The sequence below is a fragment of the Cygnus atratus genome, chromosome 18 (assembly GCF_013377495.2).
Source record: "Cygnus atratus isolate AKBS03 ecotype Queensland, Australia chromosome 18, CAtr_DNAZoo_HiC_assembly, whole genome shotgun sequence".
Lineage (NCBI taxonomy): Eukaryota > Metazoa > Chordata > Aves > Anseriformes > Anatidae > Cygnus > Cygnus atratus.
Window position 1 is genome coordinate 2467292 of NC_066379.1, and position 14945 is coordinate 2482236.

A 14945-nucleotide genomic window follows, 5' to 3' on the forward strand; every position below is an offset into this window, starting at 1 on the left:
GGCTGGCTGTGAGCAGCTGCGTGACCTCTGAGTCTGTGCCTGTACTTGGAAAAGACGGGCAGCCGGGGCTCAGCCAGGCTCTCATAAGCTCGTCGGCTTTCCAGGCAGCTCAGCAGCGCTCCTTGCCCCCCCGGCACATCTCCCAGCAGCGCTAAGAGCGGTGCACGCTCCTCACCCGCACAGCTGGGGTCCCTGGGGAGCCCCTGGAGCTTTACGAAGGGATGTGACCTACATGAATAATGCCGAGCAGCGGATAGGCAGAGCAACCCGTGCCTCACTCCCATCAGAAGTCAGGCTGTATTTGGAAAACATGAGCTGCAGTCACACATTTCCCCATTAGGCGCTTGCCTGACGGCAGGCAAATTGTGTCTTACAACGTGAATGTATTCATTACGCTATCATTAGTCACGAGGAGCAGCCCTGTTAATAACGGATCTGTACGAGGCTCTACCCGGAGTCAGCCGTAACGCGGGCGCTATTACCAGGCAGCGCGGCGCAGCTTCACCCAGGCAAAGGGAGGTGCTGCTGCTCCAGTCACATCAACAAAAGCAACGCGGTGTCGCTGCTGAAAGCCATGTTTGCATACACATTGCGTGTGCTCCTGACATGTCTCCCCGTGTATCTCCCCGAATTCCCTGGAGGAGCAGCAAGTGGCAAGGCAGAGAAGCAGACAGGCTACGGCAGCGCAGCCTGCATGAGCACCACGGTTGCGCTATGCACTGCCTCGGTAATGGAGCTAAACTGTGGTCCCCGGGGGAGAGGGTGTGAAGTGAGGGGCAGTGAAAATCGGGCATATCCTGGGTTTTGGAAATGGCTTTTTTTAATAGGGAAAAAAAAAAAAAAGTGAGCGTTGTGTGATGCCTGCTGCTTGCTCCAGGAGCAGGTAGCTCTTTGGGTGAAACTGATCGTGGGCTTTATGGCATGGAGCCAAAGGAAGGGAGACCCGGGTTTTTGGGTGTGTGGCATTAACTCACAGCACAGTGCTGTGATGGGAGCTCCTTGCCACCAGGAATTTGACCCCCAGGCTGCCATTCCCCGCTCCGTGGAGGACTTCTTTGTGGTGTGCTGGCTTGCAGCCCTGCAGAAGGGTTCACGTTGTTGTTGCCTTGCTCTGCCCTGGCACAAAAGCCTTTTAGTAAGTTTTTTTAACACACTAGCATTGAAATAACTTCGCAGCGTTTGTTGATTTGCGCATCGCTCAGCGCCTCGGGGTGTCTGCTGGCGTGGAGGTGAATCCCCTGGTGCTCGGAGCGGGGAGAGCCCAGCCCCAGGCTGCTCCGTGTCCCTGCAGCAGGCGGGCAGCGAGTCCCCAGGGGGTTCAGCTGGCACGAACCTGGCCAAGAGAAGTCACAGCGCAGACACAGAACCAGAGGATGACAGGAGCATGGAATGGTTTGGGTTGGAAGATCATCCAGTTCCACACCCCCTGCTGTGCCCAGGGACTGATGGAGATTGCAGGGCAAAGTCATTGCTTTACTCCAGAAGCACTCTGTAGGCTGCCAAACGGGTCCTTAGGCTAACGCAGCCCAGAAGGAGCAGCTGGGTGTGCGCTGACCTGCGTATCGCACACAGCCGGAGGGTGATGGAGCGCTGCTCCTCACCCCAAATCATCCCGTCCCCAAAAAGCCAGGGCTTTCCCAGCCCCCTGCAAAAATGGAGGTTCCAGGTTGTGAAACATGGGGATGGACGTGCAGGGCTCTGCACGCTGATTTTGTTCACCCTGGAGAATCCAGAGGGATGTGAGTGCCTGTGGCTGGAGGCTGGTTCTCACCCGAATCCCTGGCTTGTGGCTACTGTAACAGGGCTCACCGCTCCTTCTGTACCCCCAGCTTCAGTGCCTGCTGCAGGGATCTCAGCTTCCACGTTCACAGGGGACAACGGGTGAAAACAGCCCAAAGACACCTACTCAGAGCAGCAGCCAGGGACTGCACATATTCATGACAAACAAAGCAGAATTGCGAACGAAGTGTGCGAGTTAGAGCAGCTCAGGGGCAGCACGAAGTTGCCGGCTGACCTTTCGTGTTCCACGCCGCAGGAGCGCATTCGTCGGCTGCGAGCTCCCCGGACCAGCGGCATTCACCTGCCTCGCTGCTGCGCCTCCGCTCCCCCAAAAGGCAGGACCCATGCATCTTTCATGTGGCTGCTAAATAACTTAGTTTGCTATCTATAATTTAATTGGAGCGAGGAGGCCGAACGAGGAGGTGTCTCCTGCAGGAGGAAGCTTTCCCGTTCTGCCTTAAGCCGCGAAGTCAGATGTCACCATTAGCGGGTGGCCCCCCCGTAACGATGTGGGACCGGCATTATGGCTTTCCTCGGGAGCACAGAATCTTAAAAACAGACGCAGGCTTCGGTTGTCCTCACTTGCACCCAGAAAGCACTTACCATTTCCAGAGCCCCCTGTGAAAGCAGGCTCCCAGCCCGCCCCGCAGATGTTCCCGGCCCGTGCCGAGAGAGCAGGGAGGCTTCGATAAAGAAAACATTGTCCTGGGGCAAAACCCAGCGAGCATGAAGACTTTTTTTCTTCTTTTTATTTTTTGCTGTGATTTGGCAGCATCGGAATGGATTTCTGCTGGGCTGGACTCAGCTCAGCTCGGGGCTGAGGTTTGTGTTCCCACACCCCCCTTGACACCCCGGTGCCGCCCTGCACAGACTCTGCCCGCCCGCTGGGCACGTTTCTGCCACCCTCCTGCCACAGGAACCTCCCTCTGGTTTTATGCCGCCTGCTGTCCACGGCACCGGGGCAGCCCATGCCATAGCAGCACGGATCTTTTCAGAACAGCAGGCGGGTACTTTCCCACTCTCCTTGTAGCTGATGTTTAGGTTTTCCCCACCCCACGTTTGCTCCACGTCTAAGCCTGGTGTGTGCAAAATGTCAGCTTGCACGGCAGAAGTGTGAGAAAGTCGGGCGCTCCCAAAAAAGGCGTTTAGAGAAAAAGCACTTACACAACCCAGCGCTGCCTGCGTGCTGCAGCGCCAATAAATATTTGATTTGAGCTGAATGGGAAGGCACGGGGTCCAGAACCGTGTGAAGAAGAGTGAAGGTTGCGAGCAGGATATTACTGAAAGGCGGATTAACACAGCGAGCATTCCTGGCCCTCACCGTGCCGTGGGAATCGCTCGCTCCCAGCCAGGAGAGGCCGGCGCTACCTGCGGGAGGGCTGGCAGCAGGGGCAGGCGGTGCCACCAGCGCCGTGCCCCGTGCCGCAGCTTGCTGGGACCCCAGCACAGCCAATTCCACGGCCTGGCACATTTCGCTGTCTAATTTGGGCAGGCTTGGTTGTTGTTTTTTGGTTCAGGGCTGTTTCACTGTCTCCCTTTTCTGTTCTCTCCCGTGTGCCCAGCAGGTTTGGCTTTCTAATTCCCACCGCTCGCAGCAGCCACACCTGACGACCACGTTCCTGGCCGGGCTCCCCGGCTCCTGCCTCCACGTCCCAGCACCCTCACTTTTCCCCGTTGCCCTCCCGCGCTTTCAGCAGCACCCAGGCTCGGGTCCCCGCGTGCCCCCAGCCCAGCAGGATGCCCGATCAGGCTCAGCCCTCGCTGCCGTGCGGTGCTCAGGGGCGATGCTGCCGGCCTGGTGCCCCCAGCCCCGGGCGGACCGACACGTGCTTTTGTTTGCAGCCCGCCGGGAGCTCCCGGGGTTGACGAAGCCCGCTCTTCCCGCAGCACGCGAAGCACAACCCGGCTTTGGAGGAATCCCCGCATCCTCCCGTGAACGCTCCCCGGTTCCAGCTCCTGGCTCGGTGCCGCGGAGCCCCGGGGCTTTGCCCTGCAGACCATGACCTTTGCAGAGAGGCACTGCCGCTGCTGATGCTCCCTCCAGCTGCTGGGCACCACCGGGCCCCGACGGATTGCACCCGAGGCCGGGGCCGGTGCCCGCTGCCCCCTGTGCCCCCCCGGCCCGCCTCCAGCCTCGGCTCCCCGGGGGAGGTCGCAGCCCCCCTGTGGCCCCCAGGGGCCCGAAGCGGGCACAGGACGGGGCAACCGGGGCTCGGCCGCGTCCACCGCCGCTGCAGCTCCTCCTCCTCCTCCTCTTCCTCCTCCTCCTCTCCTCCTCCTTTCTCTTCCCCTTCTCCCGGAGCCAGCCCGGCCGGGGGAGGAGCCGCCCTCGCACACAAAACCGCCCTCCCCGGCCCCACCGGCTCCGCACCGGCGCCCAGCGCCCGCCCGGGGCCATGCGCGCCCCGACGGCACCGGGACCGGCACCGGCACCGGGCGGGCGCCGCCGCCGCCGCCCCCCGGGGCCATGAGCGCGGCGTGGGGCGGCCCCGGGGGGCGGTGGCGGGGCGGGGGGGGGCGGCGGCGGCGGGGGGGCCGGCGGCGGCCCGGGGGGGCCCGGGGGTGCCGGGGGTCCCGGGGGGCCCTGCGCTCGCTGGGCGGCCTGGCGGGGCGGCTGCTGCGCGCCTGGGGGCGGCTGGCGGGGGGGCGCGGGGCGCAGCGGGAGGCGCCCGAGGACGACGAGGGGGGCTTCGGGGGCGGGGGGGCCGGGGGGCGGCGGGCACCGGGATCGGGGTCGGGATCGGGCCCCGGGGGCGGCGGGACCGGGGTGGGGACCGGGACCGGGATGGGGATGGAGGCGGGGACCAGGGTGGGGACCGCGATGGGGACGGGGCTGGGGAGCGTGGCACGGCCGCCGGGCGCGCAGGGGCTGCGGAACCACGGCAACACGTGCTTCATGAACGCCGTGGTGCAGTGCCTCAGCAACACCGCCCCGCTCGCCGAGTTCCTCGCCCTCGGCCGCTACCGCGCCCGCGGAGCCCACGCCGAGGTCACGCAGCGGCTGGCGGCCCTGGTCCGCGCCCTCTGGACCCTCGACTACAGCCCGCGGCTCTCCGCCGAGTTCAAGGTACGGCCCCGACGGCCCCATCCCGGCCCCATCGCGGCCCCGTCGCCCCGCGGCCGCCCACCAGCTCCAGCGGGCACCGACACGGCGGTGCTGAGCCCCGCTCGCAGCCACGCGTGGGGCCACGCACGGAGCGCGAGGGATGAGCCGACTTCGGGCTGAGCCTGGGGCTCCCTCCCGCTGGGTGCTTGCTGCCTGCTGGGTGCATTCACCCCGTTATTTTCTTTATTCTGCCCTCACACTAAGCTCCCTTGTGGCAACGTGGCAGCAGGGCGGGTGCCCAGGCGGCTGCAGAGCCCCACAAGGGCTCAGCCTCGGCGGTGACTTGGCACCCCGGTGCCGGGGCTGTGCCCATGTGGGGTTTGGGCACTACGCCTGTGCACGGCGCCCGGTGCTCTCCGTGGCTGGCTCGGTGGCAGAGCTGGGTTTGGTGACAGTGGCGCCCGACTGGCGCTGCGTGTCCCCAGTGATCTGTGCTCGAGGTGTCAGGCTTGCTGCGATCCCCGCAGCGCGTCAGCTCCACCAGGGGCTGGGCCCTGAGACCGAGCTGGGCAAAGCTGGAGGGGACCTTGGGGGGCACCCAGCTGGGCTGAACCCCCCTCTCCCCCCCGGTCACACTGGTGGGGGAGTTTGTTCTGCTCAGCGGAAGGGGAAACTGAGGCACGGGGCAGTGCATTCAGCTGGTGGCCATGGAACTGGGGGACCCCAAGGCCGAGCCTCGGTTGTGAGGGGCTGGAGCTGTGCAAGGGGAGACTGCAGGGGACAGGCTTGGGGGCCTCGAGGTTGCTACAGCCTCTGCGGGGCTGTTAGCTCATGAACTGCTTAATTAGGGAAGCCTTCATTATTGGGATGTGCCAGCCAGTTGGAGGGTGCTGGGTGCTGGGGTCTGCCCGTGTGGCACCGGGCGGCGTTGGGCTGAGCACACCCCGGGGTGGCACCGCCAGCCTCACCCGGCTGCGGAAACTGAGACACGGGGTGGCACCGGGCTGGCAATGGGCTGCTGCTGATGGGGTAAGGGGGGCTTGGCCAGGCTGGGGGGGTCTCTGGTGGCAGCCCCGACCCCAGGAGCATCCCTGCTGCCTGCTGGGGCGTCAGCAGTTCCTGGTGCCCAAAAGTCGTCCTGCAACGAGCTGCTGGGAGATGCTCCCCGGCCGGCCCAGAGCTGCTGCGACAGCCCTGCAGCCCCAGGACAGCAGGCACCTGTTCATTATGGGCTTAATTACCGCGGGCTGGGGCTGGGACGGGATCAGAGCCTCGTGCCGGGGTGTCGGTTAGCTCTGGGACGTGTGTCCCGGGGCTCAGCGCCGTGCCTTGCAGAGCATCGTGTCCAAGCACGGCGCGCAGTTCCGGGGCAACGCGCAGCACGACGCCCTCGAGTTCCTGCTCTGGCTGCTGGACCGCATGCACGAGGACCTGGGCGCCGCCTCGCCCGCACAGGGGCCCTGCACCACCGCCGAGGTGGGTGTCCCCTGGGGGGAGGGAGCACCCCAATTCTCCCCGGGACCCCGCTGAGCCGGGGGGTGCAGCCTTGCAGCATCCAGCCAAGCCGGGCAGCTCCGGCACAGCGCACACAATTAAGCCTCCCTCTGTCTGTCTGCGCTCTCAATGTCCCCATCCCTAGCGAGGTGCCAGCACCTGGTGTGACACCGGCGGTGGCCGTTTGGCTTTGGGACAGGGCCCTCTGTGCCCCCCAGCGTCCTTTTTGCAGCAGTGGCTCTCAGAAGCTGAACCCACTGCTGCCCGCCCCTTGCACCCCGTGGGCAGCGCCCTCCTCCCGGGCATCACCCCACCGTTGTGGGGTCCCCGTGGAGCCCAGCGCCTGCCCTGGGTCCCTGCAGCACCCGTGGGTGCAGCAGATCGCTGCCGGGAGCCATCTCGATGACACTTTGGCTCCAAAGTGGTGCCTGTGGGGGGCACTTTGTGCTTTCCCTTCTGCTTTCAGAACCTATTAAACAGGAAGAAAAGCTGAAACGTGCTTTTCGCCATCAGACAGCAGCTCCCCCGGCAGCTGGGTGGGAGCTGGGAGCACAGCTCAAGAAATCAGCACCCGCATCCACCACCCCGAAACCCGCTGCTGGTGTCACGCGGGGTGACGCGGGGTGGGGACGCTGTGGGATGGATGGAGAGCGCGGACACCGGGCCTGGGGATGCTCTGATCTGGGGCTGAGGTGGCACAACCCTGGTGTGTTCCCTGCGCCCTGGGGACAGGCAGAAGCCGCTGGTGACAGCTCACCAGCAGGACTGAAACAGGCGCTGCGTCTGCCTGAGCAGCCCCAGGGGTCCAAAGGGTTTACTGCTCGGAGGGCTGGAGGAGGAGGAGGAACCCTCTGGGGGATTTGGGGCAATTTGGGGGAATCAGAGGGGGCACGGGCACTGCTCAGAGTGAGTCAGGTCCCCCTCTGACACGGCAGATGGCCCCAAGCAGGCTGTGAGGACACGTCAGGCTCAGCGGGACCTGGTGCCAGCAGATGGCACCAAGAAAACCCACAGCCTGTCCAAATACCTCGTGTGTTTTCAGGCTTGCTCATGGCCGTACCAAAAACTCTTCATTCCCTACAACAGTCCAGTCCTCCAGCAGCATCTCACGGCTTTCCCCCTTCCCACGGCTGGCTGTGCGCACCCTGAGGGCGCCCATTCCTCAGGACTGGAGGCTGAGGCAGGGCAGGGACAGGGGCCGGGTGTGGGGACTGAGCCCTGGTTTTCAGCAGCCCAAGCCCTGAAAAGCCGAGCGGTTGTTGCATTTTCATCCACGTCCCATAAGGAGCAGAGCAGGGGAACGCCTGCAGGGCATCTCGCCTCCCCATCTGCGTGTCCGGCCTCCTCGGCTGTGGCAGGGCTCGGCTCTCCCAGGTCCTCCCTGCCCCGGGGCTGCTCCTGGCTGGGGATTTGGGCCGTGCTGCCCACGTGGGGATGTGCCCAGAAATCCCCCCTGCAGCAGATGCCCATGGGGCTGGGCAGGGGTCACTCCCTGTGCCACAGAGCCCATGGGGACGCTGCAGAGCCCGTGGGGACTCCGCAGCCGTACCTGGCTCCCCATGTTCCCGTGGTGCCCTGGGCTCACCCTGCTTGTCCCTTGTCCCCGCAGCCCGTCCCGGAGCAGAGCAGCGGTGCCGCGGCGCCCTGTGCACAGAGCTTCGTGCAGAGCCACTTCCAGGCGCAGTACAGGTGAGCGGGCACTGCGGGGGCCGTGTCCTGCCCTCCGAGCAGCGCCGCAGCCGTGTGGTACTGCCGGAGGGGGGGACACCCATGGACTGGGACCCCCCCGGGTCTGCTGGGCTGGGAGGGCTCGGGGAGGAGGGCAGCGAGGGCACACGTCTGGAGGTGCGGAAAAAAGAGGGGGAAAAAATGGGAAGGGGAGAGAAAAGGAGAGGAGAGGAAAGGAGAGGTGTGCTGGCTGCTGGCATTAAATATTGATTTGAGCCAGGCTGTGCTGGGGCTGTGCGGCCAGCACCAGGTTCTGCAGCAACAGCCGCTGCGGTGCCATTGATGGGTTTCAGAGTGAACAGCCGGCCGGGGCTGCGCGTGGCTCTGGGTAGGCACCGTGGGGGGATGCAAGCCCCCCGCCTCCATCTCGCAGCCCCGGTGGGGCTGTCCCGTCCCCGCATGGCTTCGTGCCGCGCTCCTCGGGGACGCACCAGCGCCGTGCCCGCGCCCCGCAGGTCCTCGCTGACGTGCCCGCACTGCCTGAAGCAGAGCAACACCTTCGACCCTTTCCTGTGCGTCTCGCTGCCCATCCCCACGCGCCAGACCAGGTGGGCCCCCCGTGCCCCCCTCCCACTCCCCCAAAACTGAGTGGTTTGCAAAATTTGGGGAAAAGATTTGCGGTGTGGGTGCTGGCTGAGGGTGCGCCCCCCCCCCCTGCTCTGACGCGCCCTCCCCACGATGCCGTCCGCAGGGCGCTCAACGTGACGCTGGTGCTGCAGCGCGAGGCCCGGCGCCCGGTGCGCGTGGGGCTGGCGGTGCCGCTGCGGGGCACGGTGGCGGAGCTGCGCGCCATGGTGGCGCGGGAGGGGGACGTGCCCCCCAAGCAGGTACTGGGGGTGGTGGTGGCGGCACCGGGGGCACCCCAAATCCCCCCCCCAGGCAGGCCCCCCAACGTCGTGGTGTCCCGCAGGTGATCCTGGCGGAGGTGTCCCCGCGGGGCTCCCTGCGCTCGCTGGGCGATGCCGAGGAGCTGGGCACGGCCGGGGAGGGGGCGGCCCTGTACGCGCTGCAGGGCCCCCCCGGGCCCCCCGCAGGTATCGGGGTGCTGCTGGGGTTGGTGGGAGATAACAGCCCCTGGGCTGGGATTGGTGGGAGATAACAGCCCCTGGGCTGGGATTGGTGGGAGATAACAGCCCCGTGCTCTGATTGGTGGGAGATAACAGCCCCTGTGCTGGGATTGGTGGGAGATAACAGCCCCGTGCTCTGATTGGTGGGAGATAACAGCCCCCACCCCCACCCCAATGTCATGGTTGGTGGAAGCAGGTGCCTGCCCTGCTGTGATTGGTGGCACCCTCCTTCCCCCTTCCAGTGATAGGTGGGAGCCGTGTCCCTCGTGCTGTGATTGGTGGGGGCAGGTGTGTGCTGTGCTGTGATTGGTGGAGACTTCACCCGCCCCATTATAATTGGTGGGAGGCGGGGATCCCCTCTCCTGTGATTGGTGGGAGGTGGGTGCGCTGCGCTGTGATTGGGCTATGCCGTGCCCCCTGTGCCGTGATTGTGCCCCCTGTCCCTGTCCCTGTCCCCGTCCCCCTGTCCCCGTCCTGCAGGCCGCCCCCCGGCCCCCCCCGCGCTCCTGCTGCTCCTGTGCCACGCTGCGGGCACCGGCCCCCACCAAGCCAGGTACCGGCACCGCGCCCCCCCCCCCCCGTCCCCGGGGGGCATCCCCGCCGCTGCCCCCAGCCCTGCCCCAGCCCCGTCCCCTCCGTCCCCAGGTTCGGGCCCCCCCTGGTGCTGTGGCAGGAGCGGGGCGCGTCGTGGGCGCAGCTGCAGCGCAGCCTCCTCGCCCCGCTGCGGCACCTGATGAGGAGCGGGGCGCAGGTGAGACCCCCCGCGTGCCCCCGCCTGGGGACAGGGCCGCGGCGTCACCCGTCCCTTGGCACCTGGGTGCCACCATCCGGGGGTCCCCGTGCTGTCCCCAGGGCTGGGAGCGGGCAGCCCCCATGGGTGGGACCCTGTCCCCACCACGGGTGCGGGGGCAGGATCGGAAGCCCCTCGGGACCCAGAATTAAATTCCCAATGCTAACGAGGATCGGTGCCTGCGTCCAGCCTGGGGTGGGCGCTTGGCCGGGGGTGGTCTCACTCCTGGGGCGGCCGAGACCCCGCTGAACCCCGCTGAACCCCGCTGTGCCGCGCAGGGCGCAGGGACCCTGTTCCGGCTCCGTGTGGCCGGGGACGCAGCGCCCGGCACCTACCTGTCCCCGCAGGACGCCCGGCCGCTCTGCCACCCCGCCGTTGACAGGTGAGGGGGGGACGCAGCCGTCCCCGCGGGGAGGGGGGTGCTGCTGCCCCTGGCCCCGCCGGGAGGGAAACTGAGGCACGGAGAGGGGCCGGGGGCTTGCAGGGCTAACGCTGCCCCACAGGGCGCTGCGGCTGAGCGGCGCGGGCGGGCCCCCCCACGTGCAGCTGACGGCCGAGTGGGATGTGGCCACCAAGGAGCGGTGAGTCCCGCGTGGGGAGGGGGGGCAGCGGGGGGTGCCCTTCCCTGAGCCCCCCCCGGCCTCCCCCGCCCCACAGCCTCTTCGGCAGCCTCCAGGAGGAGGCCGTGCAGGATGCCGAGAGCGTGCGGCTGCAGCAGCAGGCGCACCAGCAGCAGCACAGCTGCACGCTGGACGAGTGCTTCCAGCTCTACACCAAGGAGGAGCAGGTAGGGGGCACCCTGAAAGCCCCCCACGAGCACCACGGTGCCGGGGGGAGGCTGCTGGGACTTCCGGGCTCGTTTCGGGGTGCCCACTTCGCGCGGTGTCCCCAGCTGGCCCCGGACGACGCCTGGCGCTGCCCGCACTGCCAAGTGCCGCAGCAGGGCACGGTGAAGCTGAGCCTCTGGACGCTGCCCGACATCCTCATCATCCACCTGAAGCGGTTCCGGCAGGTGGCCGAGCGCAGGCACAAACTCACCACGCTGGTGCGCTTCCCCCTGCGGGGGCTGGACATGGCCCCGCACCTGGCCCCGGGGGGGGGCCGCTGGGCGCCCCAGCGCCTGCCCGAGAGCCGCCCCCGCGACTCCCTCTACGACCTGTACGCCGTCTGCAACCACCACGGCAGCATGCAGGGCGGCCACTACACTGGTGAGTGCGGGGCGGGACGGGGCATGGCAACGGGGTGTGCTGCGGGGCAGCGCGTGGGGCTGGGGGGCACCCCAGGAGGATGGGCAGTGGGACAGGGCGTGGGGTTTGGGGGCACTGCAGGGGATGTGCAACGGGGCTTGGGGCACGCTGCAGGGGCTGTGCTTTGGGGTACAGCCGGGGTTTGGGGTACATAGCACGGAGATGGGGCACGGGGTTGGGACATGCTGGAGGGGGATGTGCAGTGGGGCAGGACGTGGGGTTTGGAGGGCACTGCAGGGGTGTGCAACGAGGCTTGGCTGGCACCTCTGGGGCATGTGTGATGGGGTTTGTATGGCACAGGGTTGGGAGGCACTGCAGGGGATATGCTGTGGGGCAGGACACGGGGTGGGGGGCATGCACAACGGGCAGGGAACATGGGCTGGGGTCGTGGGGCTGTGTCCCAGAGCAGCGCCTGCAGGGGCCGGGCTGCCCATGCTGTCAGCGCCACCCCGCAGCACGATGGGGCTCCCGTCCCGGCTGTACTGCGCGAGGGGCAGCCCTGGGGGGTCCCTGCCCCCTCGTGCCCTCCCTCACCCCTGCCCCAGCATACTGCTGCAACTCCCTGGACGGGCGGTGGTACAGCTACGACGACAGCACGGTGGAGGCGGTGCAGGAGGACGAGGTGAGCACCCGCAGCGCCTACATCCTCTTCTACCAGCGCCGCAACGCCATCCCCGCCTGGTCGGCCAGCAGCGCCGCCAGAGGTGAGCGGAACCGCCCCAGCGGTGGCACCTCACCGCCACCCGCACGCTGCCACCGGCCCGACGGTGCCTGGGAACCTCTGGGGCATGCACGCGGGCATGGCCCAGTGCAAACAGAGCACCTGGGCACAGCTCAGCCAGACACACGTGTGTGCAGCACCTGGACACGTGTGTGTGCACGGTATGGTGTGCGCATGCATGCATGCACTTGGGGAACGTGTCCCCATGCGTGGACAGTGCCGCAGGCACACGCAGCGCAGCTAAGTGCACACACGTGCATGCAGCGCATTGTGCAGACACACCACAGCCAGCTGTGCACGCTTGCGTGCACCTGGGTGATTGCACACACTGCACGTGCTTGAATCTGCAGCCGCACAGCGCAGACAGCATGGTGTGTTCACACTTAGCCCACACGCGTGCACACCCACACATGCACACGCAGCTCTTTGCAGCTCCCACATTGCTGCCGCCCCACGAGCAGCTCTTGTCCCGCTCCCAGGGGTGCTGAGCCCTCCCAGGGCTGCGGGTGGGACCGGTGCTGGTGCCGGCACTGCGCAGCCTCTGCACGGAGCCCGGCCCCGGCACCGCTCGCAGCCCCCCCGCTCCCCGCAGGCTCCACCAGCTCGCCCCTGTCCCATCACTGGGTGGCCCGGCTGGGCGGCAGCAAGCGGGACAGCGCCAGGTCACAGCCCCCTGCCCCCTGTCCCTCCCCGCCCAGCACCCCGGACACCAGCACCGCCCAGGAGAAAGGTGAGCAGCACCCGCAGCACCCGCAGCACCCCCAGCGCCCTGGGCGGCCGCTCCGACCTCCTGCTCCTTTCCTTGCAGGCGGCTTTGAGGCAAGGCCCTTGGTGCGCGGCGTCCAGAGCCGCAGCCTCAGCGTGAAGCTGCCCCCCGCCCGCCGCGACGGCCCCCCCAGGCCCATGCCCCTGCGCTGGTCCTTCACCTCCCGGCCGCGGGCACCGGGTGCCCCAGGGGAGCTGGTGGTGCACCTGGAGCCGGGGCAGCGGCCCCGCCGCCCCCACCGCGCCGTCCTCCCAGCAGGGATGGGTGAGGATGGCAGCCCCCACGCTGTCCCCCAGGCCCGGAGCCCCTCGCTGGGTGAGGCAGCCGGCACCCCCAAAAAACCCGAGCTGCCCCTCTGCACCCCAACACTGTGCCGAGCTCGGAGCGCTGGTGCTGAGGTGACCCCACGCCTGCACCCCAAAAGCAAGAGCCCCCCCGGGAGCGGGGAGCAGCAGCAGAGACCCCCCCGGGGGCGGCAAGAGGGCAAAGCAGGGGGGGCCACGCTCTGCAGCAGCCCGCAGAGCCCCGAGCCGCCCATCAGGCGCTCGCAGAGCTCGGCCAGCCTCCCCCTGCACCCCCTCCGCCTGCTGCGGCGCTCGGCCTCGCTGGGCAGGGGCGCGGGGGGCCCCCCACAGCCCCCACCCGGCCCCCCGGGTGCGCGGGGCACGGTGCTGCGGGGCCGGGAGCGCACGGCATCGCCGCGCCACGCGGCCGTGCCCGAGTCCAGCTTCTGAGCAGGGCCCGTGGGGCTGGCGTGAGGCTCGAGTGGGAGCGCCCGGCGCTGGGGGCATGGCGCAGTGGGGTGCCCGCGTTTGGGGCGTTTCTGCACCATGAGCATCCCGCAGCTGGGCGTACGGTGCTGGGGGCATCGTGCACTGGGGTGCCCGAAATCGGGGCATCCCTGCACATCTGGCACCCCAGGGACATCCCACAAGGGAGCACCCTGCACCTGGGCACCCCGCACCGGGGGCATCCCATGCTGGGCGTGCCCTGCACCACGGCCCCCAGCGCCTTCCCAACCCATGCCTTACCTGGGAGCGAGCACCAGGCGTGGGGTCCGTGGGGCAGAGGGATGTCAGGAGCTAAGAGTATTTATTCTGTGCGGGGAGAGTTTTATGCAGAGACGGTTTTGTTTTGTACGAGGCGACTCCTTGGCAGGGCGGCCGGCAGCGGGGCGCCGCGCCCGCTCTCAGGGCTATGCAATACGCGATTCCTCCACCCAGCTTTTGTACGCGGGGGCTGCTGGCGGCGGCACTCTGAGCGCTTTCTATTAAAGACACGTGAAAGGAGCCGGTGCCGTGTGTGTCAGTGTGTGGTGCCCACCCGGGGGGGGGGGGGGAGTGGATTCTTGCTGCCTCCCTGCTGAGCAGAGCTGAGCGTGGGAGACCCGGAGCCCCCCGACAAGCTCCTGGAGTGGGTCCTGGGGGGGTTTGGACGTGGCCGTGGGCACCCTGGGGCACGGCGCAAGCCGGCGGGGAAGGGGCTGGGGTGCAGCACAGCTGGCAGGCAGAGCCCCCGCCTCCTCCAACACCCACACAGCAAGGAACAGCTGTAACAGGGTTTTCCTTCGCCCCAAGGGCACAAACCCCCTGCTTTATCCCCCAAACCCTCCCCCAAAGCCCACTTCCACAGCACGGCCCCACGACCACCGCCGCAACCGGCTGCGAAGCCACCGCAGGCGTCGAATAAACCCAGGCTCGGGGCGAGTTCAACAGCAATTTGCACATTTATTTCGGGTGCTCCCGCCCTCCCTTCGCCCGGCCCCCCCCGAAGGGGTGACAGTCACATCGTGGCGGGGGCCGAGGGCAGCCCGGGGGGGTCTGGGCTGTGCAGCGCGGGGGGAGTGGAGCGGGGCCGGGGGGCCGGGAAGGCGAAGCATTTCCATTTACATTGTACCTTGTACGCCAGGTCAGGTGGAATGGCTCCAAATAAAACAAATATATATATATATATTTCTATATATACAAATATATAATATATATATATCTATGCCCACCAGATATATATATATACCATCTCTCTGAAAAGGATAAAAGGTTACTTTGTCTCTGCATGCACAACCAAAGCCTCTGCTCCACGCCACCAACCCACGACGACAGCGAGCGGGGGCTGCAGGCGGGGGACAGGGACGCGTCCTCCCCCCCCCCGGCACTCGCGTTATTGCTGCTGGGCCGTCCTCCCCCAGCCCTGCTCGGCCGGGGCCAAAGCAAAGAGATGAGACCCTGGAGCAACGCCACCCGCGTGCCCCCCGCGCCCCATTTCGGGGGGAGGACGGGGCTGCCGGCACCTCTCCAGCCCCGGTGGCAC

The 14945-nt window shown here is 67.2% G+C and overlaps 1 protein-coding gene across 1 annotated transcript; it reads left to right on the forward strand.

The window, feature by feature from the left end:
* The first annotated feature begins 4600 nt into the window (after window positions 1-4600).
* USP43 (ubiquitin specific peptidase 43) lies at window positions 4601-13372 on the forward strand. The gene is made up of 14 exons (XM_050714438.1): window positions 4601-4846; window positions 6161-6307; window positions 7929-8008; window positions 8503-8595; window positions 8739-8874; window positions 8958-9100; window positions 9760-9865; window positions 10183-10286; window positions 10408-10485; window positions 10562-10691; window positions 10797-11112; window positions 11697-11855; window positions 12465-12602; window positions 12681-13372. The coding sequence occupies exons 1-14, from the start codon at window positions 4601-4603 to the stop codon at window positions 13370-13372; spliced, it is 2568 nt and encodes an 855-aa protein (XP_050570395.1).
* The last annotated feature ends 1573 nt before the right edge of the window (window positions 13373-14945 follow it).